Below are 26,171 nucleotides of genomic sequence, written 5' to 3' on the forward strand. Positions count from 1 at the left end.
CAGTTAGTCGTGTCTGTAATATGGAGTCGCATCAAGTGGCTGCATGGTGCCTAGGAATACCAAGAGTTTTTTCAGTTTAAAAATCCTGGACAATATATATGTAGAGTCGACTCAAAGTCCATGTTTGTAGTATCAAGAAACAAATAGTCCACTAATGTGTACTACTATTTCTCTTTAACATCAACAAAGAATGATATTGTTAATCACACCTTCCCGTATCCCCCCCCCCTCCCAAACAAAAGAAAGAGTGATTCTGCAAAATGGACAAGTAAATTGAAAATTGATAATAGAATATCCAGTCCGAATATCGGTATTAACTCCACACAACTCTCGTGTTCCCATAGGAAGTAGGAACTTTAATTCAATGTAGCAGGAAGATGGCAGGTGTGTTTTCGAACAACTACTGCAGTACAACTGATTTACCAACCACCTGTTTTTTCTATTCAAACAATATGTTCATCTATAACAGAGGAAAAGTAAAATAATACATAAGAAATTTATAGATCCTAACCTCCAACTCATGCTGGGAACTTTTCTAGTTGAGGGGAAAAATCTTTTTGCTTGAGGGTGAGGACAGGCACTGAGAAACACAGAAGACAATGTGTAGAGGGAGTGGTAAAGCTTGATGCTCTTGTTGGTGAAATTTAGCTTGCAATTGACACTAAATCATGCACTTACAGCGATACACCATCACTCATCATTCATAAGCAAATGAAAACCCCCATGACTGGTTTCAAGCGGTGTTTTGCATCAGATGAAACCATGGAACTTCCAAAATAATGGAAACAAATTAGTGTTAGATGAACTTACATTAAGCAAAAGAGTGCTTTAGGGTTCCCTGGCTCAAACTTCCATCAGATCCTTCAGAAGATTCAATGGTTTTTGCAATCTCTTCCTTCAGCTTTTCATGCTTTTCTACCAACCCTGAGGAGCTTATAGCCTCTGTGAGGCTCTGCTTGATTTGTTGATTCAGAGCCTCAATCTTATTTTTTGACTCAATGTCAGGTGTCTTTCCAGCTGTTGCAACCAACAGCTTGAGCATTTCTATCTTATTCTTCAGATCTGATGAATTGATAGCACCTTCTATCGTTTTATTTATTTCTTCATTCAACTCAGCTACTTTGACCTTCAAGCCCAAGATTGATGTTTGCTCACTGGAGTCTTTAGCTTTTGATTCGACAGAGACTATGTCAAACTTCAAGGACTTGATGACATCAGCCAATTCCAATTCTATCTCCTTTTTCACCTTCATGATTTTTTCTTTCAGTCCATAATATAGATCCCTGTCAGTGGACAACCCAGCATTTGCCATATCAGTGTTAAGTGCCTCTATCTTCTCTTTTACATCTGACCGATCCATGATCTCTTTGAATCTCTTATTGATTTCCCTCTTCAATGCTATTATTTGATCACTGGATAGTTTCTTGGCTTCAGATATTTCCTTCAGCATATCAAGCTTGGTATTCAAGCTAGCATAATTTGGGGCCAGTGACAGACCCTGGTTGAACTCGTGTTTAAGCTTCTCAATCTTGTCCTTCAGACTAACACCAATTAGTTGGTCGGATGAACTTCTTGCTTTTGCAAACTCCTCCCGCAGTGTCTCAAGCCTGCCGTTTAAACCCAAGTCTCTAACTGCCTCAGAAAATTCCTGGTCAACCTCCTTCTTCAATTTCTGTATCATCTCATTTATATCCAACTCTGGAGGCTTGATAGATGACTCCTTGGCTTTTAGAATTTCATCTTTCAGCTTTTGAACCTCACCTGCCAATTCGAGGTCAGGAGTTCTTCCAGTTTCTCCTTTTTGAGTTATGGGTATACCTTTCTTTTTCATGTTGACTTTCTTTTCAGGCTCCACTGGGAGTCCTTCTTGGAACCCACCGAGATTACGGAACTTAAGCATCCGATGGTTTAGCAGTTCTGGTGTGTCCATCTTCAAGAGCTCCTATACATCCACAGGAGAAAAAAAAAAATTGTTAGAATCTTGATGGAAAAATACAATTGAAAGTAAAAAAGTTTAACCTAACCGATACATACATCCATTGCTTCAACGACCGCAATTTTCATCTGTTGTGAGGTCCAAGAAGGGTCAGCATGTGCACCACCAAGTGGTTCCTGCAAAGAAGGGTAAATATTCTATTGAGACAAGTTTTACATAAGAAAAGTGCGTAGGAGCAAAAGTGCCCAGCGGCAGCATCTAGGAAACCTGCTTTCTAGAACAAAAGCCTTAATGCTTAAATCAGATAAGCTTACATTATCAGGCTTTCAATCATCAGTATACATCTGTTTAATGCCTTCAAAATTTGGGAGGTAATCAAGAAGTTCAAAGGATGATCATGAAGCAAATGGGCACACAAATGTGCAACTTAATTCTGAAGAAATCTGTGCTCCAAGAACTCATCAAATCAGCTTTGGAAAACCTTCCTGTATACTACTTGTTCCTCCTCTTTCATATTCAAAGGATCAAGGAAGATCATCGCCCCATTAGAAAAATAGTAAGGATTCTTTCAGCAGCCGGAGAAAGGAGTTGGGACCACTTGATTGGAACCACATGGTTGGTCTACGAATAGAAAGAGGTGGGCTAGGAATAGGAATTACTTGTTTTAGAACCCATCAATCTTTGCTAAGTGGTTCTGGAGGTTCACAAATGAAACCCAATCTTTGTGGCATAAGATGATTAGGTGAAATATGCATGAGATGAAAATGGGTGGGATACAATGGTGGCTAATATAGGGTGGCACTTACGGCTCCATAGAAGAACATAAATGGACCCGTGCCTATATTATGATGGGTGAGATATGAGGCGGATGCCGATGGGCTAAGAAAAATAAAAAACCAGATTGTCTTTCAAGAATGAAGGGGGACAAGAGAACGACAAACACACACACACACACACACAATAACTTGGAGATGTGCGATCCTTGAAGAAACCGTACAGAGCTCCTTGTTTCATAATATTGAATCTTAAAACACTTTTACATTCAATACAGAAAATGATATAAAAAAATTACCTACATACCCTGTGAAACCCTCAAAAAAAAAAAAAAAAAATTTGAACTTTTGGAACCTGTGTGAATTCAGGCTCTGGTTCTCGCCTTTGGTTATGGAGGATTCCAGGGAATCTTCCCATCTTGTTCTTCTGGAGTCAGAGGACCCCAATGGAACCCCGCACTTAAGTTACCTCTGTCGGACCTACTGGCTGGACAGCATGTAGAACCACTCCCTCGATTAAACCCATTGTAAGTATGATGTAATTGTATTTTATAGTGTACCGTACTGACCGATTAGAGTTATAGGGGTATTTTAGTAAATTTAATGCTGTGGGACCCACGTCCCCAGTGGGGAACCCTGTTTCCAGTAGTTACCCATACCCGGATTGCCCCTGATGTCATGACATCATTATACAATTAGAATTAAGCTAATAGGTATGAAATTCCATTAAAAATCAGATTTTAGAACTAATTCTACTTAAAAACAGATTTTAGAATTAAGTGTTAAAAGCTGATTTCACTTGAATTGACCAAACAGCCCTTAGTCAATCCACTAAATATATAATGGACTTAAACACTATTCATTCATTTCTACCTAAACCAAGAGAGGAACCAGAATCGTTCCAGCCTTGGAGAACAAGAAAGAAAGAAGAAAAAGAGAAGAAGGAGGGAGAAGTAAACCATACCTTGGGGCTTTAATTCTGCACTTGGGATTGGAACTTGGGAGTGCAATTGGAGTTCTTCTTGCACAATCTGAGACTGCTGTCACACTGATATCACCATCGATTTCAGGTAAGCCTTTAAATTCCTGCAGCTCCCATCTCTTTCTTCTCTAATTCTAAGCCTTAACCCAGTCCTAACCCATGGCAGCCATTAAAGCATGTAAACCAAGCTTTAAAAATAGAAATTTTGCAAATATAAATCTGTTTTAGGTCAAATCAGGTTCAGTTATACCTGAAACCTCATGGTTGTCCCCCTTCTGAACCCAATTTCATGTTCTATTGACTAAATGATAAACCCTAAAACACTTAATTTAGGTTTATTTGTTAAAACCCCCCAATTTGATATTGTGCTTTGAAATTAACCTATTAAATTATAATGACCCACCTTAAATTGGGTCTAAAACATGAAATTGACCCTGTGCATGTCAAGATCCATGCACTACAAGAAAAACCCCCAAATCTGCCCCTTGAATCGGATGCAGAACCAGGGTTTGAACCGGTCGACCGGTTCACCTTAGCCCTGAATCTGGTTCAACATTTTTTTTTGACCAAAATGCCCTAATTGCTAGGGGTTTGACTTGGGGTTTCTTCTGTGTCTAATTTATGTTATTTAATGTTCAAATAGGGCTATTTACTCTCTTTTTGGTGAGGTCTGTGTTGGAGTTTGGATTCCTGTTGTCTAGTTAGTTCTCCAACTCAGGTAAGGGAACTTTGAAATTAATTTTGGTGTGTTTATCATTTTAATTTACTATTGTTCTGATTGCCATGCCATGCATCATCAAATGCTACTCAGTGCATATAGTTTATTAACTTGTATTTCATCGCACTAGAATGCATGTGATTTAGGCTGCATTTGACATCTTGCATTGCATGGATACTATTGTTATTGAGAATTTATTGATGGTGAAGTACTATACTTTTATAATTCAACTATCCATATCTGTATCATCATGAATAGATTGCACTGGGCTAGGTTGTTGATCATCACCCAGTACTACGTCCCTTGCCAACAGGGGAAGAAGTGTTGGACAACCCGTGGTTCAGCCGAAGGGTAAATGCTGGGGAGCCATCTTCTGTCCCATGTTAGCGTGTGTACTCCGCTGTGGGAATAAACAGTTAGAGTTTGTCATTGGGGGTCTGTCGGGTCCGCTGCCTGGTGAAATGCCCATCTGGCGGGTCCTCACCGTGGTAGAATGGTTTCACTCGGGTGACCGATGTGTTAATTTCGGGACCGAGGTTAGCATCTACCACAGTAGTACTTATACCCCATGAGACTTAGCATCTGTGTTAGGCGCATGTTAGACTAGAACATGCATCATGACTTTATTGTGTTTGTATGCATGCATTCTCTTACTGGGCTCAGTTGAGAGCTCACCCCCGTGGATCCTTATATTTTTCAGATGGTCTTATTGCTGTTCCTATGGGAGTCTCCTCTACGCAAGACTCTCCTTCAGCCCTTGGAGTTGATGCTCCTCTGTCGGTGGTGCACGATGCTTCGTGCTCGTGCGATGACTACGCGTTCTCCTGAGACACTACTAGATTCAGGCTTCTCCCCTTCTCTTATTATACACTTTTGTTTAGTTTATGTTAATAATTCTTTTGTTTAACTCTTTTGCTTATGGAAGAATCATTGTAACACAGCTCTCCTATACATATATACATATCACTGTTCAGTTTAGTCTTCCTTTATTGTTGCCTTACTTATGTATTTAATTGCTACCGCTACACTTAATTTTGTATTTGTGGATATGATTGCGAATAGAGTACTGCACTTGCGATCCTGGTGGGTTATTTGGATGTGAGACACATCCAGTCACGCGTGGCCCTTATAAACCAGGCCGGGGTGTGACATACCCCCCCTCTTGCTTCTCTCCATTTCATCCTTTGTGAAACAAAAGTCACATCAAGCATCACACTTCATTTTATACTATTTCTTTACCATAATCTTCAAATCTCTCACACTTCCCTAGACACCCAAGTATAACTTATCACATGACTATTTTACACCAGAAGACTTCTGACACAATTTCCTAGGTTAGGCCCAAAGGAACTTTCTCTATAATTCTGTTCCCATAAAATAAATTTCAAATTAATACCCAACAGTGGGAAAGGGGGAGAGAGTACGGCGCTATTATGTTTTGATTGTGAAGGTACACTGAACTAGAAGAGAGCTTCTTATGAGAAGGTATTCTTCACAAGGATTATGGTTTTGTCTTTGCTTATCTTGGATTAGGTAATGTAGGGCCGATTACAAGTAAATAAACCTAACAGAATAAACACCCAGGCAGCAAACAAATCTTTGGCCGCAAGCTCTTCTAACCAGAAAATCAGAATTAGAAAATAATAGATTGAACCAGTAGATGTAACTTATCTGTAGATCGAAGGATAATCTGGAAACAGGGATTCAGTCTTCCAAAGATGAACAGATTCTGATGGCCTGATGCATAGATCTGAAGTTGCAGCAGTAGAGACTTGGGGATCAAGTTACTCTGTCTTCAATGGGAGAAATCTGATATTTATCAGATCTGTGGTCTGATATCCCACAAGTAAGGATCGAGTGGCCCTCTTGAAGGAATGAAAACAGTCACCAAACCTGATGCAGAAAGCCCCCAGTGTTTGCAGGGATAACAGCCTTGAAGAACCAGCATAGGGATGGGGATAGGGATAGGTGGCTATCTCAGCCTGGGTATCTCACCCTCACAGCCTCCCTGAGGATAATAAAATTGCAAACAGCAGTAACTTTATTTCTTCAAATCGGGGGCAGCTCTTCAGAGCAATTACATATATATAGCCCTCATGGCTGAGACAAAAGAAAATAGATTTTAGAATATAACTAGGATACCCAGCTAGGATTCCCAACTAAGATTAGAATTCCAAACTATACTAGGATTCCCAATTAGGATTACAACTCAGCATAAATAGGAAACTAAATAAAAGTCTAATAAAACCTAACATAATGAGCCCACGATTTTGTGCTGGTGTAGGGTAATCCCTGCACCTACCTTATACCTACTGTGCTGCTGGTGTAGGGGAATCCCTACACCTGCAGCTGTATTTTTTGGAGTACAGCCTAGATACATCATTAGGTGCTGAACTCTCTAATTTTTTATATGGAGTACTAGTTTTTTAACAAGGGTTAAGGCGCTATATATTGAGAAAGGGATTCCTTATTTTCCCATCAGATCTGATTCTAAAGTTGCTGTAGACGCTGTCGGCGGCAAAGCTAGCTGCCCATAGTACACTAAACATTTTACTCAGTGCAATACTGATTTGGGTTCCCAATTTCAATTTGTGGAGTTTCCGCATATTTAGAGAGGGGTTAACTTCTGATTTTGTTGCGTCTGTCCAATTTAGAAATGGATCAGATTCTCTTGTATCCATGAGACTTTTCCTACGAGTTAATGTAATCTTGCACAAAAAAATACTGATCATTGTATGGATACTACCTTGTCATACTTTTGTTTATCAATGAAATTATCATACCTTCAAACAAATAAATAAATAAATGTATCACAATAAAAGAAATTATACAGGAGAAGAACATTACAGGGATGATGCCATCTGCAATTTTCAGCTTGTACAACTCGGTAGCAGTTATCTTCAGCTTCTCGGCGGCCTGCAAAGATGGAAAACCTCACTTGCCTATCATCAACTAAAAGAAACTTAAATTGACAAGCCAAAAGAGGGAGTGTTATTACAAACCTTTGGAGAAGCTTTGGCACTCTTCCACAAGATCGCTGCACAAGCTTCAGGGCTATTGAATGGAAAAAAGATATATGAAGATGCAGAAAATAGCAACAACAAAAACTGAAGTAAATAGGAATTGCATGAGCATAGAAGTATCTCAACGAAAAGAACAAAAGGGGAATCCATTGGACAACCATATGATACAGGTTCAAGCCAAACACTTATTACGGTATCTTTGATTTCCTTCTGAACTCTAAAGTAGTATTCTATCATACTTAAGAGGTGTCAAAGTACGACCAAAGCTCTACAGTATGAAATTATGAAGTTAAAGCACGTGAAAGATTCCACTAACAAAGCAACTGGCAGTGACAACTGAAAATGAGATGCCACCCTATGGTTTACTCAACTATTAATTCGTGTTGCCTCCTTTAAAAATGTGAAAATTTTGAGTATATCAAAGGCTGTGATGGGATACAGTTTCAATAATTTCTATTTTAGGTCTGCCCCTGGCCCCTAAAAGAGCCAGGGGCAGGACCTAAAATGACCTTAGGAGAAGTTTCAAGGAAAGACATGCATAGCTTAGGCCTTGTATCAAGTATGACCTTGAATAGAGCTGATTGGAGGGCAACGATCCATGTAGCCAACCCCATTTAGTTGGGATAAGGCTGAGTTGTCGTCATTGTTGTTGTTGTTGTCAAAACATCAAAAATATTTTGGGATATTTTGGTTTTCTTGTTTCTATTCAACATAAGAAAACACATTTGGTAATGCAAAATAATTTTCTCACTGCCTTAAAATCAAGGCACTCCATCAGCGAACAGAGCCACCAATGGAGATGACCCCTCTTAAGATATCAGATCTCGAACTCAGTACAGCAGATTGAACCACTCTCATGTCCATAGTTGTCACGGCGTCACGGCGATCCAAGTCGGTGGAGGGGTGTCACGTCGATATATCGACATGTCGCCCGCCATGGCATTGCCATGGCGATCATGTCGACCATGTTTTATATTTTATTTACTCCATCATTTAGTATGCTATAATATATATCCTATAACATAAAAAATCAACATGAAAGTGTACTACTAATATACTATGGTTTAATTCATGAAAGTGTAATATCCATTAGTGTATATGAAAGTATGAAAACATAGACTGAAATTATGGAGAATTGAGATAAGTCCTAAGCTAGGATGGAAAACACAAAATCAAAGGACTGGTTTTTAGCAAATTAACATTAAGCTGAAGGGAAAAAAAAACTGAAATTATGGAGTTGAATATGTGCTTGCTGCTGTTGTGTGTGTGTGAGTGATGGACTACTGGCTGTAATAAATCCCTCCCCCCCCCCCCTGTCTCTCGACTCTCTCCCTGTCTCTGTGTGTGTATGTGTGGCTGTGTGCAAGGTAAGAAGAAGAAAAAATTTTTAAAAAAAAAAACCTTCTCTGTGACTGTGCAAGCCTGCAACTGCAAGGCAAGAAGAAGGAAAATAAAAAAAAAAACAGAGAGAACTACTGGCTGTAATAAATCCCTCCCCCCCCCCCCCCTTCTGTCTCTCGACTCTCTCCCTGTCTGCGTGTGTGTAGGTGTGGCTGTGTGCAAGGCAAGAAGAAGGGAAAAAAAAACACCTTCTCTGTCTCTGTGCAAGCCTGCAACTGCAAGGCAAGAAGAAGAAACAAAAAACCAAGAGGTCTATGATTGTGTGCAAGCCTGCAACTGCAAGGCAAGAAGAAGAAAAAAGAAAAAAAAAACACTGAGAGGTCTGTGACTGTGTGCAAGCCTGCAACTGCAAGGCAAGAAGAAGAAAAAAGACAAAAAAAACTGAGGTATGTGACTGTGTGCAAGCCTGCAACTGCAAGGCAAGAAGAAGAAGTTAAGAAGACAAAGAAGTGAGAAGAAGAAGAAGAACTGAAGGAGAGAGTTGCCGGAAGTGAAGAAGACAAAGAAGTGAGAAGAAGAACTGAAGAAGAAGGATCGAGTTGCCGGAGGACTGGGAGGAGAGTGGAGAAGAAGAACCAAATTAAAAAAAAAATAAAAAATTACTTACCTGGAGGTTGCCGGAGGGGTTCGAACTTGCCGAGAGTTGCAGGAACTGAAGCTTCAGTTCTTCTTCTTCTCACTTCTACTTCTTCTTCAGTTCTTCTTCTTCTTCTTCTCACTTCTTCGTCTTCTTAACTCCTTCAGTCTCCGTGTCTCTGTCTCACAAACTCTCTCCTCTGTCTCGACTTTTCACTTTGCGATTTCTAAAATCTCCCAAATTCCAATTCCAATTAGTAATAGTGTTTCAAAATTAGGGTATAGTACTATAGTGTACTGTTTAATGGTTTTAATTTTTTTATGTTAATGTAAATCAAGGAAAAAGCATTTAAGCTCTTAAATGGTTTTTAAAAAAAAAAAATTTAAAACCTAAGTTTTATACACTAATATCGACCGAAATGCCCATATATCGTGGTATGGCATCCATGGCGGTGCCATGGAGGCCATATCGGGCGATATTTGTACATCATCCATGTTGAAGCTCGATATGCTTGTTTCTCCAGCGCCAGGACGCCATGACAACTATGCTCGTGTCCCCTGTTCCATGGATGGAGTTCAGCACAGCACCAACAGAACCAGCTTTGAGATTTGAAAGAATAGATCAACCCAGAGATCCAGCCTTCTGCACAATAGTAATCCCTGTCAAATCTGATGACACAAGAGGCATACCCTCACCTAAAGAGAGCCGTGCTTCCAGCTAAAACTGAAAGCCCTGCTGAGACCATGCCACAAAACAACTTACAGAACCAGATACAAAAGCAACCCCTGTGCCAAATAAAAACACCCTAAAAATCCCCCCTTCCGCAGGCCAGTAGGCCACATCCTAGCCATTCATAAACTCTGGCCACCATTTTTGTAACTTAAGGTCAAGGATAGGAAAGTGTTAGGGGGGATTTGATGTAGATCGATTAGAAAGAAGAAAAGATGGTCAAGCCAGCCGGCACATCGAGCCCAGCTCAATTAGTCAGCCAGGCTGAGCCAGCCAGCCAAACTTTCAGGCTCATCTTTTGGTCCACCATCGTGGGCCAGGTGTAGGCCTATTACTACCTTATTCATCCCTACCATGGGAGGATTATTAGAATATATTCTTTCTTATTTATTTGAGGGCAGACCTTGATGCAACAGTAAGGACCATAAGGTTGCTCCATTGTGGCCAATTGGCCACGGATTCGAGTCTGGAAACAGCCTCTCTGTGAAAGTAGGGGTAAGGCTGCGTACATCATGACCCTCCCCAGACCTCGCTATAACACCCCGTATGCAGGTCATGAATATTTTATTTTTATATTAGGTGTTCGGGAATATTCTAATGCTTTTATGAATATTATAATAGTATTTGAATAATTGTGACTATTTTATTGCTTGATATTCTGTTTTAGTATTATATTAGAAGATTGTATAATTTTTCTATTATTATAATGTGAGGAGAATTATTTTATTATTTTTAATATCAGTTATATAAATTATAAGAGTTTTATATTATATAATACACTATGGTGTATGTGTTGGATTTATGTGTCCATCAAACCCGGTTCGGTCTGGTTCAATTCGGTTTTATTTTGTATTGAACCTTTATACATTTTGGTTTAATATTATCACATGCGATATAAACTTTTTGACCATTATGTGTTTGTAAGTATTACCTAAAATGGTAGTCACGACTAGGGTTTGGGTTGGGCACCCTTATCATATGGTCATCGCATTGGGTATGCCTAGACATGTGATGTCAGGGTATGAATGCGAGTGCTCACATGTTCAATGTGTGTATTGGAGAAGAATCTACTTTGTCGATTCCCTCATGTATTACTACCAGATATAGGAAGGGATAGACATGAGTCACCGAGACCCTGTACCTGAGGGAACCCTGTCACTGCAAAGTGTGACCGCATTCTTTGGTTCATCAATGACTGAGACTCAAGTGAGTCAAAACCGGTGTTCTAGGAATGCACAAACACTTTGTGAGTGAAGGAGTTACTCAACATGGTCACCACTGCCCGATTGGGGAACACCAAGATTGATATTATCTGTAAATGGTCGGATCGGAATCTGGATCCAGTGTCGTTTTGGAAATGGTTTTTGCAAAACCTATTTTACATAAAATAATAGATTATATATAATTATTTGATTAAAGTGTTTTATCGAGTTTTGCGAGGTCCGGTCAGATACACAGACACTCTTGTATGGACATGTACTATGGAATGGGGTTTGGCAGTATTAGTGTACATGCCCTGGATTCCATAATGATGGTGTTGATTACTGGGGGGGTTGTACATGATAATTTATTATCATGCAGGGAATTATTTGGAATTTGCTAAAATAATTGGTTATTTATTTAATGGGAAATTTACACATACCACCCCTGAGGTTTGACAAAAGGATATTTTCACCCTCCAGTTTTGGAAAATTCTGCGTACCCCCCTGAGGTTTGCAAATGGTAACAAATAAACCCATTCTGTTAGTTTATGACTAACACTGTTAAAATCAAAAGGTAAAGTGACAAAAATGCCCCTTCAAGGAAAAAAAAAAAAACCTGCAACTCATCTTCCCCAAATCGATTGGGAAAGATGAGTTCCAGGTATCCCCATCGATTGCTCCATCCATGGCTTCTAATGGAACACTTCAAGCCTGGCAAAGAGCTTGAAACACTTAAGTTGAAGGGATCTGAATTAGAGCAAAAAAATAACGACGCAGTGAAGACTGATGAGGATTTGGATTTGACGAACCGGTGGAGAACCAGCAGGGAGGTTGAGGCGCCAGTTTCTGTTTCTGAAAATATTGACACAGAGGCTCTTCTCCATCTCGCCACCTCTGAATCGAAATCACCGTCTCTTTCTTCAATTAAAACACATGACAACGTTTTTTATTCGTCCACTGAAGCTTCCCTTTGCCGGAGAGCCTTAGCCGCGTCAGATTTCCATGACAGACACCTGCTCGAATATGGTTAGGGTTTCTTCCTCGCGTAATTCCTATCTTTGATTCTATTATCGTTACACACGCACACAGACAGAGACGAACGAATTAACTTGAGGAACCGAAACATTTCGATTTGTTTTTGTTATGTTGTAATAATAAAAAACAGAGATAAATCTTAAGGTTGCAGAGGGAGAGGTTTATGCTGAGAGAAGCTCTACTTTCTCTTTTTTCCTTCAGTGATGAATAGCCAACAGCTATCGATTTCTCAAAAAACTAAGAGCAACCTATTTCGTTCAGAGAGGTTTTTCAATAAAACCTAAAAAAAAAAAAAGCTAATCTTGCCAGTTACCACCTGGTCTTTATTTGTTATTCTCAGAGAGAAGAAGCTTTTCAGTAAAACCTAAGAAAAAGCTAATCTTTCCGGTTACAACCTGGTCTTTATTCGTTATTCTCTGTTTTAATCCTTTTTCCAGCTCTGTTCAATCTCTCTTCTCTCTGTCGTCCTCTGTCTTATTCTCTGTTTTAATCCAACTCTGTTCAATCTCTCTTTCTCTCTGTCGTCCTCTGTCTCTGCTGTTTGAGTCACAACTCTGTTTTTTCAGCTTATCTTCCACACCACCACCTCTTATTCTCTGTTTTAATGAATTTTCCAGCTCTGTTCAATCTCTCTTTCTCTCTGTTGTCCTCTGCCTCTGTTGTTTGAATCCCAACTCTGTTTCTTCAGCTTATCTTCCACACCATGTCCGCTGAGAGTTCTCGCAGTTGCAGCTCGTTGCAATGAGATGAGGCTCAAGGCCGGTGATCAGGTCTACTCAATTCTTTTCTTCTCTTTTTGTTCCAACTGTTAGGTTCAGTTTGATGAGATTTGTCTATAATACTTCGTAGCTCAAGATCTGATATTGAATTTGAAACCCTAACTCGTAACTCAAATAATTCCAGAAGAGATCTCACAGAAATGGCGAAGTCGAAGAACCACACTGCGCATAACCAGTCACACAAGGCTCACAAGAATGGAATTAAGAAGCCCAAGAGGCACAGACACACATCCACCAAAGGAATGGATCCCAAGTTCTTGAGGAACTAGAGGTATGCTAGGAAGCACAACAAGAAGACCGGTGGATCCGGGACCGAGGAGGAAGAGTAAACAATGGAACACTACAACAAGACCGTTGGATCCGGGACCGAGGAGAAACAAAAGAAAAACCCTTATGGTTTTGAAACCTGCAACTCATCTTCCCCAATCGAATTGGGGAAGATGAGTTGCAGGTTTTTTTTTTTTTCTTTTATAAGGGTAATTTTGTCCATTCACCTCTCTTTTTTTTTAGGTTCTTCTTAAAAGGGCAATTCCGTCAATTCAAGTCTAATTTTTAACAGTGTTAGTCATGAACTGACGGAATGGGCTTATTTGTTACCGTTTGCAAACCTCAGGGGGGTACGTAGAATTTTCCAAAACTGGGGGGTGAAAATATCCTTTCGTCAAACCTCAGGGGTGGTATGTGTAAATTTCCCTTATTTAATTAATGGATATGGTGCTACTTGTAATTATCCATAAATTAAAATAATTAATTAATTATATCATTCCCTATTAGATTCTGCTTCTTCACCAATTAGAAGCACTTTGAGTTTAAACAGGAAAGCCAACAAAGAGAGAGAGAGTCAGACTCTCACAGGGATTTTTCCCATCCAGAGTTTTAGAAACCCTAGGTTTATAAAAACCACCAAAAACGCAGAAGGGGGGCAGTGCTCCACGTTTTTGGCTGCCCCCCCCCCTCTGGACAAATTTTGGCTCTCCCCTCTCTCTGTTGTAGTCTCTTCTCTCCCCTTCTTCTAGCTCTCTAGACTTTTGAGAGTTAGGGTTTTGAAAACCCAGATCTGTGACTGAGGAACTGAAGAGGATCTAGGAATGGCTTTAAGAACCTTGGCTGCACCATTGGAGATTCAGATCTGTTTACTTTGAGTGCTCATTGGAGGAAGAACCATTGGCTATTGGAGGAGCAACACTTGAGGCTCATCAAGTTAGCAAATTTATGTTAATTCCTGTTGATTTAGTTTTATGATTATTCATGGGATGTGAAAGTAACCCGAATCGATTATGTTCCGCTGCGCATTCGGGAGTGGGATGGATCCCTCTTTGCATCGGATGGAATATAGATGACTTTTCTCTATGACATGGATCCCATTATTTTATGGGACGTCAAAGAGATGGACTGGGCATTGGTTTGTCATACCAAACCCAAATAGGGTTCCAGTAGGGCATCATGGGCGATCATGGAAAACCCTAAAAATTGAAAATAGGATGCCCAAGCCAGTTTAGGGTGCCCTAAGACAACCCTAGGGTTCCCTAGGGACAACCACTAGAGATCCCAAGAGTTGGGAACTCGAAAAATATAATTTATTAGTTTCCCAAGGTGAACCACCATGATCCCATGGACCGCGTAGCATTGCTTACAGAATGTATGTGTATATATATGATTGATATTACATATAGTTTGTAATTGTATAATACACTAAGTGAATAGTGAAGTATGTGTGAATAGTCAAGTAGGAGGTGGCTTGTTCTAGTCTAGTCTAATCTGGTTTTGCTGAACCAAGTGGTTCAAATATGGATAACTATGGTTTGTTTGAGTTATGGAGATTCAAAGAGGAGCAGCCACATGGCTGAGGAACGAGGTGGTGGCCTATGAGGTTGTGCATGAGGAAGGAGGTGGTGGTTGTTCAAAGCCAGCCACATGGCTGAGAAAGGAGGAGGTGGCATATGAGGCTGTGCATGGTTAGTAGGCGGTGGCATGGAGGGACCAGCCACATGGCACATGCAAGGATGTGCTGTCCTAAGAAGGGTTTTGACCAAGGTAAAGGGAGTTAGTTAAGCTAATTAAGTTAACTAAGTCTATTTACCAATTAGTTGTTGGGTTAATCAAAAACAATTAAATCCTAAGTTGGGTTAGTCATTAGATTAGCATATAGACTAAGTAGATTTTCTAATTGAGCAAAGGTGCATTCAGTTGAGTAAGTCTAAGCTTGCTGGGTTTACTGAAGTGCTGAGACACGATAAGAAAAGGAAGAAAGAAGAAGAAGGAAAAAAGAAGGAGACGATGGAAACTGAAATGGAGACTGCAGAGTTTCAGACTTGGAAGAAAAAGAAGAAGAAAGGAAGAGGATGAGAAGTTGAAGTTCAGAGGTGTTGCTGGAGTTGCTGAAATTCTGGAACTTATAGAAGAAAGAAAAAAAGGAGGGAGAAGAAGAGGAGCAGGGAATTGAAGGGAACTAGTGCATGTGTATGTAATCCCTTGAAATGGGGAAGCTAGGGTACTGACCCATGGGAATTCAAGAAAGAAATTGAAGAACAACAGAGCTTTACTTGAAGAACTTGGTATATTAAAGTAATAGTTAAAGAGAATAGAGGCTGAGCTTGGGAAACCAGTATGATTAATGAACTGTTGAGCTGCTGAACCAACAAATCTTCAAAAGGTTCTTGTGATTAGATAAGAATACAACTGGGTTCAGCAAGGGTGTTAAGAAGGGGAATTGAAAGAAGGAGGAACTGGATATATGAAGTCAATTCGAGATTCTATTTCTGAGGGTTTACCTTAACCATTGAAGACTGGACAACAGATGACCTGGAGTTCTAATTTGAAGGACACCAAGGGCAATAGAAAAGAACAAGAAGAAGAAGAAGTTTGGGATGGAAGCTGCTGTTAGTCTGTGGAATTAATGGAAGATTTATGAATCTGGGTTGCTGAATTGAAAGAGATGGAAGCATAATACTGCTGGGTCCAAACATTTGAAGGGAAATTTGAGAGAGAGCAAGGATTGCACAGAAAGTTTTATTGAAGAATTTGAGATGATTTCATACTTCTGAGTCAAGAACAGATTAGAATAATGTTGTGTTGCTAAATTGAGAAGGGAATGATATGGGTGTTCATGGAATTAGAAGCTGTATTGATAGAAGACTGAAGGAATTGGAAAGAATCTTAAGGAATTCAAGATTTAATCATTAGAGTAGAGGATTAGATGAAGGGTTGTGTTAATTGAAGACATAGTTGAAGTTTCTGCTGCTGGGTTCAAGCATTTGATGGAGGAAATGGTAACAAGTTGGGAGCTGGAACCATTAAAATTGCAGAGAACCTGAAATAAAAGGGGTTGTGGTACTGGATTGTACAAAGTGAAACTGTGAAAGAGAGATGGAAAATTGTGAAGGGCTGGAAACAGAATCTGAAATGTGTTCTTAAAGGCTACATAAATTGAAGCTGGGATTTGAGAATCTTGGAACTAGAGCTGCTGATGGACTTATGAGGAGATGGTAGTTCAATTAAGCTTGGAATTGGAAGATGGTTTTCAAATTGAAAGCTGAACCTGGGATTTCAGATGGTACTGCATCACTGTTACTAAAAGAAAGTAGGAGGAAGGGAGATTAAAGATTGTTGGACACTGTAATAAAGAGAGTTTCATGTTGATCTGGATTTCTGAACCATTGGGTTCTAAGAGGATCCTACATCAAATTTGGAGCTGAGATTGAGCGTTTGAGCTGCTAAAACTTACGAGTTGCAGAGGGATTTCAAGAACTACAGTGGAACAAGGTGAGGGAAATCATGACTATGTACTTTATTGTAATGTGTATGCTATGAGATGGAAATGACTGAATGTTGTATGATTTGCTCAGTGTTAGCAAATATGTTATCAAGTTTGTATTAAATGAAATGTTTAACACAACAATTCATAAATGATAAATGTTGTGTACTATGAAGTGCTTGTATGAAGTGATATTATGCATATGACTAATGACTGTAGAATGAAATCTGTTATGTGCTATGTGATGATCAATGTAAGGAAGTGATTTTATATATCATGCCACATGAAAAGAATGAAAATGGAATGAAGGAGAAAGAACGAGAAAGGCAATAAAAAAATAAATGTAAGAAGAAAATTAATGATGTTCATGTGTTTACTGATTTAAATGAAAATACATGGATGCTTGGTTTTGTATGCCATGTAATGATATATGAAATGTCCAGTTTGTATGCTGTGGAGTATGCTAAGGAATGTCTTATGAGTTCCATGAAAATGTTACCTTTATATGATGGTGAAAATGGAAAGAAAAAAATTAAATGGAAGTGAAAGAAAGAAAATGAAAGAGAAACATGTGTGTTTGATTAATGGTTATTGTATTAAATACCCCTGTGGCTACCACCCCTTTCCAGTAGGGGGTTATGTACTGGATGAGGGTCCTGAAAGAGAAAGAGAATAGACGAGGGGTCCTCCCCCAAGGCTACGGTGCATGGACACATGGGAGTAGAGCACATCGATTATGATGTTTGACTAGACGAAGGGTCCTCCCTCAGGGCTACGGTGCCTGGACACATGGGAGTAGAGTGCGTCTAATATGATGTTTATATACATGAGGGGTCCTTCCCAAGGCTACGGTGTCTGGACACATGGGAGTAGAGCACATCTATAATGCAAGGCTACAATACCTGGAAAGTATGTAGTCGACAACCACCCTAAACAGTTGGTGCACTATGGTAGTTCACTAAACGGCCAAGACCTGACCTAACTAATTAAGGAATGAATTTCTATGTTTTGTCATTTATGTCCTTGTATCCATTATTATATCTTTGAATGCTTGTGTGTATAGAATCATGTGTACCTCACTAGGCGTAAGCTCATCCCATATATGTTGTTATTTTTCAGATAAGGAGGCTTGTGCAACTCTGGTGTATGTGAGTTGAGAACCCAAAGATAGGCCCAAAAGACATTTAGTGATGTTAAGAACATTTGACTTTTTGAATTGTAAATAACACTCTGGTATGTTTGATTCAGATTTTGTTTATGCATGAATGTAATTATTTGCCACCAGTGCATAAATTAACTCTTAAAATGTAACTTAACCTTTAAGCTTCCGCTGTGTAGTATGCGATACTGGGACTTTTGCTACTACTTTTACATGTCTATTTGTGACTTTCTGGGTCGGCACTTGCGAGAGCAGTGCCTTGAACCCTATATAGGTTCGGGATGTTACACCCGCAGTGGCGGGAGCCTCGTGCACTGGGTGCGCCCCCCCCCCCCCCCAAATTCTGTCTTATTTATTTCTATTTTAATTGCTATATGCTTGTAGTAGATTGTTACTACACCTTAGTTTCTATTTTAATTAGATTGCAATATTATATAATTTAATAGGACTATCTTATAAAGTCCACCTATTACTAAGGTAGTTTCTATTTCTTAGTCACTATTTTAGAAGTTGTTTCTAATTCGTAATGTCTCTAGAAGTTAGACCTTAGATTAGGAATAGTTGCTCTTTTAATATTGTAATACATTGTTGGGAGCTTTCTTCTCCATGCAAGAGGAGACCCTAGTTACTGTTTTAATAAAATGAGAGGGATGCCACAATAGACACCACAATTTGAAGATTGAAAATAGAGCTTGGCTTTATGCTTGGTTTACTGTGAGAGACAGTGAGGGTGAGAAACCTACCGGTTAGTGAGAGATTGACCAAGGCCTTGGTCATATCCCTTCTTCTTCCACTGTTCTTCTACCTATTTCCTGTAATTTCAGTCACTGTTTGATGCTGTTTGAGATCTATATTTGCTGCTGTCCAATTGTGCTATCGAAGAGGAGTATTGATTACCAAAAGGGGGAGATCAATTGGAGGACTCATACATGTTGACAATACCCTGCGGCTCCTGTTTCCGCCATTGTAGGACTGCTACAGTAAGGTAATGCTATTTCTTCATCCGGCCATTAAAATGAGGAGATATTTTGAGGTTAACAAGTGTCTACCCCAGCCTTCCTTCGATCAAAGTTAAGGTTCAATCTACCCTGAGGATAAGAATTACTGTTGGTTTCTAAATTCTGTTCTGAGTTGCTATTTGGTGGAGCTATTAATATGAGATTCTGGCTGTGGGATTAATCAGCAGCCTTGAGGCTCCCAAGAGGTAATCATAGGCTGCTTTCGACTGGAGTACTGGACTGCTATTTTTCCCATGGACTGATGAGCATTGATGGTTACCAAAACTGAAAATAAGTTTCTATTTTGTATAGTTGCCGAACTGAAACATCTAACCCTGGGAATGAACTAATTTTTACATATGTTGAGGAAGTCATCGAGTAATGTTTCTGTCCATGTTTTGGTGCTATTCTACCATGTGAATGAGTTACAATGCTGTTTCTAATTCTGGAAACTAGTTTCTAATTTCATCCTTTTTCCATAACTTGTTGGATTCCATCTTCTTTTGAGGGATTGAGGTACTGTTAGCTATCTACAGTTGACCTAACTTTAGGGTTGATCTGAGACCTAGATTGGGAATTTCCTTTGGTTTTTAACCGCTGGTTTTGTGAGCCCTTCGATTCTGTTGGGTAGGATTCTAATTTCTACAGTGATGCTAGATTGAATCCACCAGGATTCTGTCCCAGGTGTGTGCTATTGTCAGCTATATCTTGATCACTCTCTCCTCTTAACATACGGGTCAGGTTGAGTTTCAGGCAGAGAAGAAAGGGAAAGAGTACAAAATTGGATCAATGTTGTGAGGTCTATAATGTATCGTGCGGAATGTTGGACAGTTAAGAAGCATCATATAAATAAACTCAGTGTAGCAGAGATGAGGATGTTGAGATGGATGAGTGGCAAAACTAGGAAGGATAAAGTAAGGAATGATCATATTAGAGCTGATTTAGGAGTAGCTCCGATACATGATAAGCTATGAGAAAGTCGTTTGAGGTGGCACAGCCATGTTCAACGGAGGCCTTTGGATGCTCCAGTACAGAGGAGTGATTTGATTCAGATTGAAAGAACTAAAAGAGCCAAGGACAGACCTAAAATGACCTTAGGAGAAGTGGTGAGGAAAGAGATGCATAGCTTAGGCCTTGTATAAGTATGACCTCAAATAGAGCTGATTGGAGGGCAAGGATCCATGTAGCCAACCCCATATAGACAACTCCATTTAATTCTTTGTATAACACCATCCTCTATATCTCTTTCTTTATCTATTATTGAACATAGATACCTAAAAATATTCCTTTGCAGTATCTCCTTCTCATCAATTTTCACCATCCAACTTTAATCCTATTATTACTAAAGTTACACACCATACACTTGGTTTTGTCCTACTTATCTTAAAACCATTTGATCCAAGATTAATACCATAAGCCAACTTTGCATTTATCCCTGCTTTTGTTTCATCCACTAAAACAATATCATTAACAAAAAGCACATCAATGCGCCTTGTTGGTGTCGCCTTGATGTCCAGGCCCCCCACCAACGCCTTGGGTCGCCTATAAGTTGTGACAATTATGGTCAGCTCATCTATGATTAGTGTAAACAAATACGGACTTAGAACTGATCCTTGATGTAATCTAATTGTAATTGGGAATTCACTACCCTACCATGTATAGTTCTTACACTAGTCACTACACCATTATACATACCTTTAACTATGCCCACATATTTACTTGAAACACTTTTCTTCCCTAATAGTTACCAAGTTAACTCTCTAGAGACTCTATTATAAGCTTTTCCTAAGTCAATAAAGACCATATGTAATACTCCTTACATTCTCTAAATCTTTCCATTATTCTCCTAAGCAAATAAATAGCTTCCGTGGTTCATCTTCCTGGCATAAAACAAAATTGACTATCTGAAATTTTAGTTTCTTATCATAGGCAGGTTTCAATTACTTTCTCTAATAATTTCACAGTATGGTGCAAAAGTTCTATTCCTCTATATTTATTACAGCTTTGAATTTCACCTTCAATTTATAAATCAGAACCGCAATGCTTCTCCTCCATTCATCTGCCATTTTTCTTGTACTCAAAATCTTATTGAAAAACTTCGTTAGTGAAGTTATTCCACTAATTCTTAAGCTCTTCCACACCTCTACTTGAATACATCTGGACATACAACAACAACAACAACATCATCATAGCCTTATCCCAACTTAATGGGCTCAGCTACATGGATCCTAGAAGAAACAGCAAAATAATAATAAAGAAGAAAAAGGGGGGGCATAAAACATCGACCCTTCTTAGCTACGTACCACTTTTTAACTGCCCAACATTGTGTTCCAGGCCTCGAAATGGTGTGTAAAACAACAACAGCATCACATCATTAAAGTCCAACTAAATGGGGTCAACCAGATGGATCTTTGCTCTCCAATCAGCTCTATTTGAGGTCAGACCACAAACAAGGCCTAAGCTAAGCATTCTTTCTTCACCATTTCTCCTATGGTTATCTTAGGCCTGCCCCTGGTTCTTTTGGTTCCCACAATCAGGATCAGGTCACTCTTCCGAACTGGGGCATCTGGACCTACTGCTTTACCTAGTTTCATCATCACACCCTAATTTTCCATATATATATTGTGGTTTCGTGTTTTAAAATACTATTACAAGTATCGTTTTCATTTAGTAAGTTGTAGAAATAGTTTTTCCATCTTTTTTATCTCCTCATCACTTATTAATACATTATCATCTTCACTTTTAAATGCAACTAATATGGTTGAAACCGTACTCTTTCCCTCATTTTAGCTAGTTTAGAAATATCTTTTTCCCCATCCTTTGTGCCTAAATTGTTACAGAGATCCATATATTTCTTAGTCCTTGTTTTCCCTACTATCTTTTTAGCTTCATTCCTAGAAAATTTATAACTTTTAAATCCTCCTCATCCTTTGTCATTTGCCAAGTTTTAAAGATTTCTTAACCTTAATATTTGCTTGAACCACCTCGTCACACCACCAAGTTTCCCTAGATGAATGTCCTTTCCTTTATAAACCATTATATACTTCTCAAATTCTTGATTTTTTTCTTTGAAATATGAAAGTGCATTTATTATAAAAGTACTCTCATGCTCTCACCCTTTAAAGGAAAGTGGGTCCCACCAGTTTGCTTTATATGACAAGCGGCTATATACCCAACCCATATTGCATAATACTACAAACTTTCCGGAAGCATATCAACAAGTTGAAGGGACCAATGATGAAACCTTTGTAATGCGATGCATATATGGAAAAACCTAGTCATGTACTACATTTAATTGGACCCATAGGGTCCAACTTTATCCTATCTGTGGTAGTAAGGCATGCCGAATTATGCCCAATATTTAGTAACAGTACAATGACTACAGACCCACCTTACCTCATACATTGATAGTTAGAACACTATTTTCAAAAAATACCATGTATTCAAACCTTCTTTTTCTTTTTGGTTTCAAGAAATGGAGGAGTATTTTGTGTTATCAAACATGATGATTGGGAGCACTGGAGGTTTCATAAATCTGTCTTCATTAACAAGTTGGCCAAAACTAAATTTACTGATAATTCAAAACATTAGCAAATCATTCTCCCAGTGAAATGGTTAAGACAACAGATAATAGGCACCTTTCATTTGGTTGATTACCCACACGATAATATATACGATAAAAGGGAAATCCAGCAGGTAATGTTTCATTATCTAGAGGAGCTCCAACTAAAAGAATTAATAGCAAAATCACCTGGCAACATAGAAAACTGCATTTTCAAGCATTAGTAACTTATTTGCACATCCTATAGCCAAAGCACCACCAGAACCACCTTCTCCAATAACAACAGAAACAATTGGAACCTTCAGACCGAACATGGTCCTCAAATTGTGAGCTATGGCTTCACCCTGCATGCGAAAGGGGACTCAGCAATCCAGTAAGTAGCAAAACATGTGTATATAGTGTAAGCTAAATCAAAATGCATACTTGGCCTAGTTCTTCTGATTTAAGGTCTGCGAATGCCCCAGGTGTGTCGATGAAAGTGATAATAGGGAATCCATGGTGATCCGCGTAATACATCATGCGTAAAGCCTTCCGGTAACTGCTCAAAATCAAACTTACTGTTTAGGAATTTAAATTAAGCCCTCCCCCAAAATTATTTTTTCTTATGCAGGGCTTCATCATTATGGGTCACACAGAGCTTTCTACAATTTTTTGAATTTATTTAAATTAGCCTGGGTTTCATCTCGTAAGTAATTTTACAGTTTAATTGAACAACTATAACAGAATTAAGCTATCAATATGAATATATAATCATAATTGACAGAAATACAGTTTAACTGTAAGTCTGTGACTAACTGCCTTCTCATATCATGATTCCATGATCTAAAGGGCATTACCCATGTGGAGTAGGCATTCCAAAGTTGCGCTGAATATTTTCTTTTGTATTCCTTCCTTTCTGGTGACCCATGAACATATAACTTCTACCATCTATGGTTCCAATACCACAAACAACGGCAGGATCATCATAACCTGCTCTATCTCCATGAAGTTCGACCCACTAGACAATGGAACCAAAAGATGAGTCAGATATTTCCCTCAAAATTTGACAAAATGCAAGTTTCAAATTACACCCAAAAAAAAAAAAAAATTCCTATTGTAGGAAATGAATAATTGGAAAAAAATGAAAGTCAGTCTCTCTCGCAGAATTACTAAACCTTGTCAGTGATGTTCAAAACATGGTCAAGAAATGTCGGTCTGTTAGGATGACGAGCAATGTTCACGCGTTGTATTGGAGTCAGACGCGTGTATAAATCCTTTACTGCCTGAAATCAAGATTATTACAACAGCCAACATAGGCAATCAGAACCAGAAAGTATCTTCTCACAGAAACTCTGAAACTTATGATCCATCAAATCGCAATAGAAGCAAAAAAGAGCAAGATGGATGAACATCAAGGTCAAGCTATGGGACGCATGGCTAGTTTAACCATTGTAGACAAGGGTAACACTAGCAAAACCAAATTGTATTTCCATTGTTGCATCGTTCATTAAGGAACTAAGCTTAGTCTAACCCACATCACTAACATCACATGAGACGGAAAACCTAAAGAATAATTGAAACAAAATAACCATACCTCTAAAAATCACATTTTATACAAAATAACATGAAGGAAAGTTAAAGAAAATAAAATAAATTAACGTAAAAATGAAAAAGAACCAAGTAATTTGGAAGCTCCACAGTTATGGGAATTGCCTTTAAAATTTCTTCAAATCCTAGAATATCTTAAAATAGTTTACAAGACTTATTCAAAACTTTGCCTGTTGGTACTTATTCTCCAACGAGATGATCTGATCACTGAAGTCCAGACCAGTTTCATGTGCCATTTTTCGTACCTACAAACAAGGAAAGCAGAATTCTGAAACTCCTAAATTTCTACTAATAAAATCAAATACTAAGCCAATTTTGAATTAAGCGACACTCAAAGAGTTGAGCTTACATCAATGATCTTTTTCTCCAGACCCACTAGGGGTTTCTCAAAATCCAAAGTGACTGGCTTTGGCCTCTCTTTCAAAAGCTTGAAATGCGAAAGATGACTTAAAGCCCCACCTTTGACATTAGGGTCTGCATCATCTGACCATGGATAATCATGCTTCTTCACCTTCCTCATCTTCGCATTGACAGTAAAATCCCTCCTCACAATCCCAAACCGCGCCCTACCCAGGGCTTTCAGAGGTACACCATTGACGCCTTTTCTCGAACTTCGGAGAAGATCCGAAGCAGTAGTTCCAGTAAATGTAATTGGAGAATGATACATAGAATCCATTCTTAGGCTCCCCAAGTAGAGAACTAAAATCCTCCACAAATGCAACCGAGTAGAGAGCCAAAATCAGTATAAAATCAACAGAGATGGCTCCAGGATACCAAAAAAAATACTCAAATCATTGGCAAATTTCCCAAAGGAGTTCAGATTATTGCCAATCGCTTGCAGCAGAAAGTTTGAGAAGGGACATCGAGAGAGAGAGAGAAAAGGTGGCGGAACAACCGAGGGAGGAGAGCTCGAAGAAAGAGGAAAACCGGGTTCAATAAAGATGGATCGTTGACGAAAGAAAAAGCAATTTAACGAGCTAGCGATTTTCGGGTTGGCCGTTGTGGAGGAGTTGGTAAGGCTGTCAGAGGGTCGGGTTCTATTCCGGATCCATATGATCCTGATCAGATTAGATACTGAATACACTTTTTCCACTCCAATTTCTGCCAAGCTGCATACCAACTGGATAAATCTTAACCATTGAATTTGGAGTGAACTCACTGTCTGAGCCATTGGATCTATACCAAGGTGCAAGTATAATGGACTTCCACCAGCTCTTCATTTTGTTTAAATCAAAAAAATTTACAATATTTATTGGGAACCAATCTAAATTATATAAGAAATATAAAGGGAAAAAATTAACCCAAAAAAAATGAAATATAAAGAGAAAAAATATTTGTTGAAATTAAGACAATATAAAATTAAGGGCAGAAGAGCGTTGCCAAGTTACAATAGCCTGGGCCCTTGCACAAGCACAGGGCCAATAAGATCGCGTAGCGGCATCAGATGAATGTTTTTCATTTCAAGAAAAGGAGGTGGTGTGAGCCACCAATCATAGGAAAGTCTCAAAAGTAAGGCCCATGTGACCAAAAAATTAACCTCTCTATTAGAGGACCCAAGAGTGAATTAAAAAATTACATCACAATGAGCGGGAATCGTTTACCAAGAAAACATGAGAAGGAATCAACCTAGCATCATCCTCACCAATAGCCTTGGGGACTCGATCTAAAGAAGATGTAACATTGTTGAAAAAATTTATGATAGTTAAATTGTTCGAAAATACAATTAAAAGGAACAAATTGAAATTTAGAGTAAAAAGGCCATCCTAGATGGCCCCACCTCAATAGCAGCAGCAGAGAAGTGAGTCTGGATCTGCTCTGAACTTGGAGACGGTGGAGACAGATCTGAACCCTCCATGGGGCATGAGTCCCTCACCTTAGAGGTGGATCCCACAGCCCATGGAGGATTGGGATCTGTCCCCACTGGTCCCCATGTGGGTAGCTGATCCCAACTAACCG

At 39.0% G+C, this 26,171-nt stretch overlaps 1 protein-coding gene and 1 pseudogene across 3 annotated transcripts; one reads left to right on the top strand and one right to left on the bottom strand.

Annotated features, from left to right (window-relative positions):
* Positions 1 to 344: 344 nt before the first annotated feature.
* On the bottom strand, positions 345 to 25,159 carry LOC122666317 (acetyl-coenzyme A carboxylase carboxyl transferase subunit alpha, chloroplastic-like). 3 transcript variants are annotated; one of them, XM_043862518.1, is made up of 11 exons: positions 24,565 to 25,159; positions 24,386 to 24,460; positions 23,783 to 23,890; positions 23,465 to 23,625; positions 23,052 to 23,166; positions 22,818 to 22,972; positions 7,412 to 7,463; positions 7,257 to 7,325; positions 2,035 to 2,112; positions 811 to 1,942; positions 345 to 430 (listed from the first exon to the last, which is right to left on the bottom strand). In XM_043862518.1, the coding sequence occupies exons 1-10, from the start codon at positions 24,889 to 24,891 to the stop codon at positions 812 to 814; spliced, it is 2,271 nt and encodes a 756-aa protein (XP_043718453.1). In that variant the 5' UTR covers positions 24,892 to 25,159; the 3' UTR covers positions 345 to 430; position 811. The 3 variants fall into 3 exon arrangements, with proteins under 3 accessions (XP_043718453.1, XP_043718451.1, XP_043718452.1); XM_043862516.1 differs by having other exon boundaries at positions 345 to 460; XM_043862517.1 differs by lacking the exon at positions 345 to 430 and having other exon boundaries at positions 607 to 1,942.
* On the top strand, positions 13,255 to 13,490 carry LOC122666319 (annotated as a pseudogene).
* Positions 25,160 to 26,171: the final 1,012 nt, after the last annotated feature.

Source organism: Telopea speciosissima, chromosome 6 (assembly GCF_018873765.1).
Source record: "Telopea speciosissima isolate NSW1024214 ecotype Mountain lineage chromosome 6, Tspe_v1, whole genome shotgun sequence".
In the NCBI taxonomy this organism is placed as follows: domain Eukaryota; kingdom Viridiplantae; phylum Streptophyta; class Magnoliopsida; order Proteales; family Proteaceae; genus Telopea; species Telopea speciosissima.

Coding starts and splice junctions, on each gene's coding strand:
- LOC122666317 (XM_043862518.1), bottom strand. CDS start 24,891: ATGGATTCTATGTATCATTCTCCAATTACATTTACTGGAACTACTGCT. Junction 7,326..7,411: donor GTGCCAAAGCTTCTCCAAAG/GTTTGTAATAAC, acceptor CCATCTTTGCAG/GCCGCCGAGAAGCTGAAGAT. Junction 2,113..7,256: donor TTGCAGATGGCATCATCCCT/GTAATGTTCTTC, acceptor CCTTCTTTGCAG/GAACCACTTGGTGGTGCACA.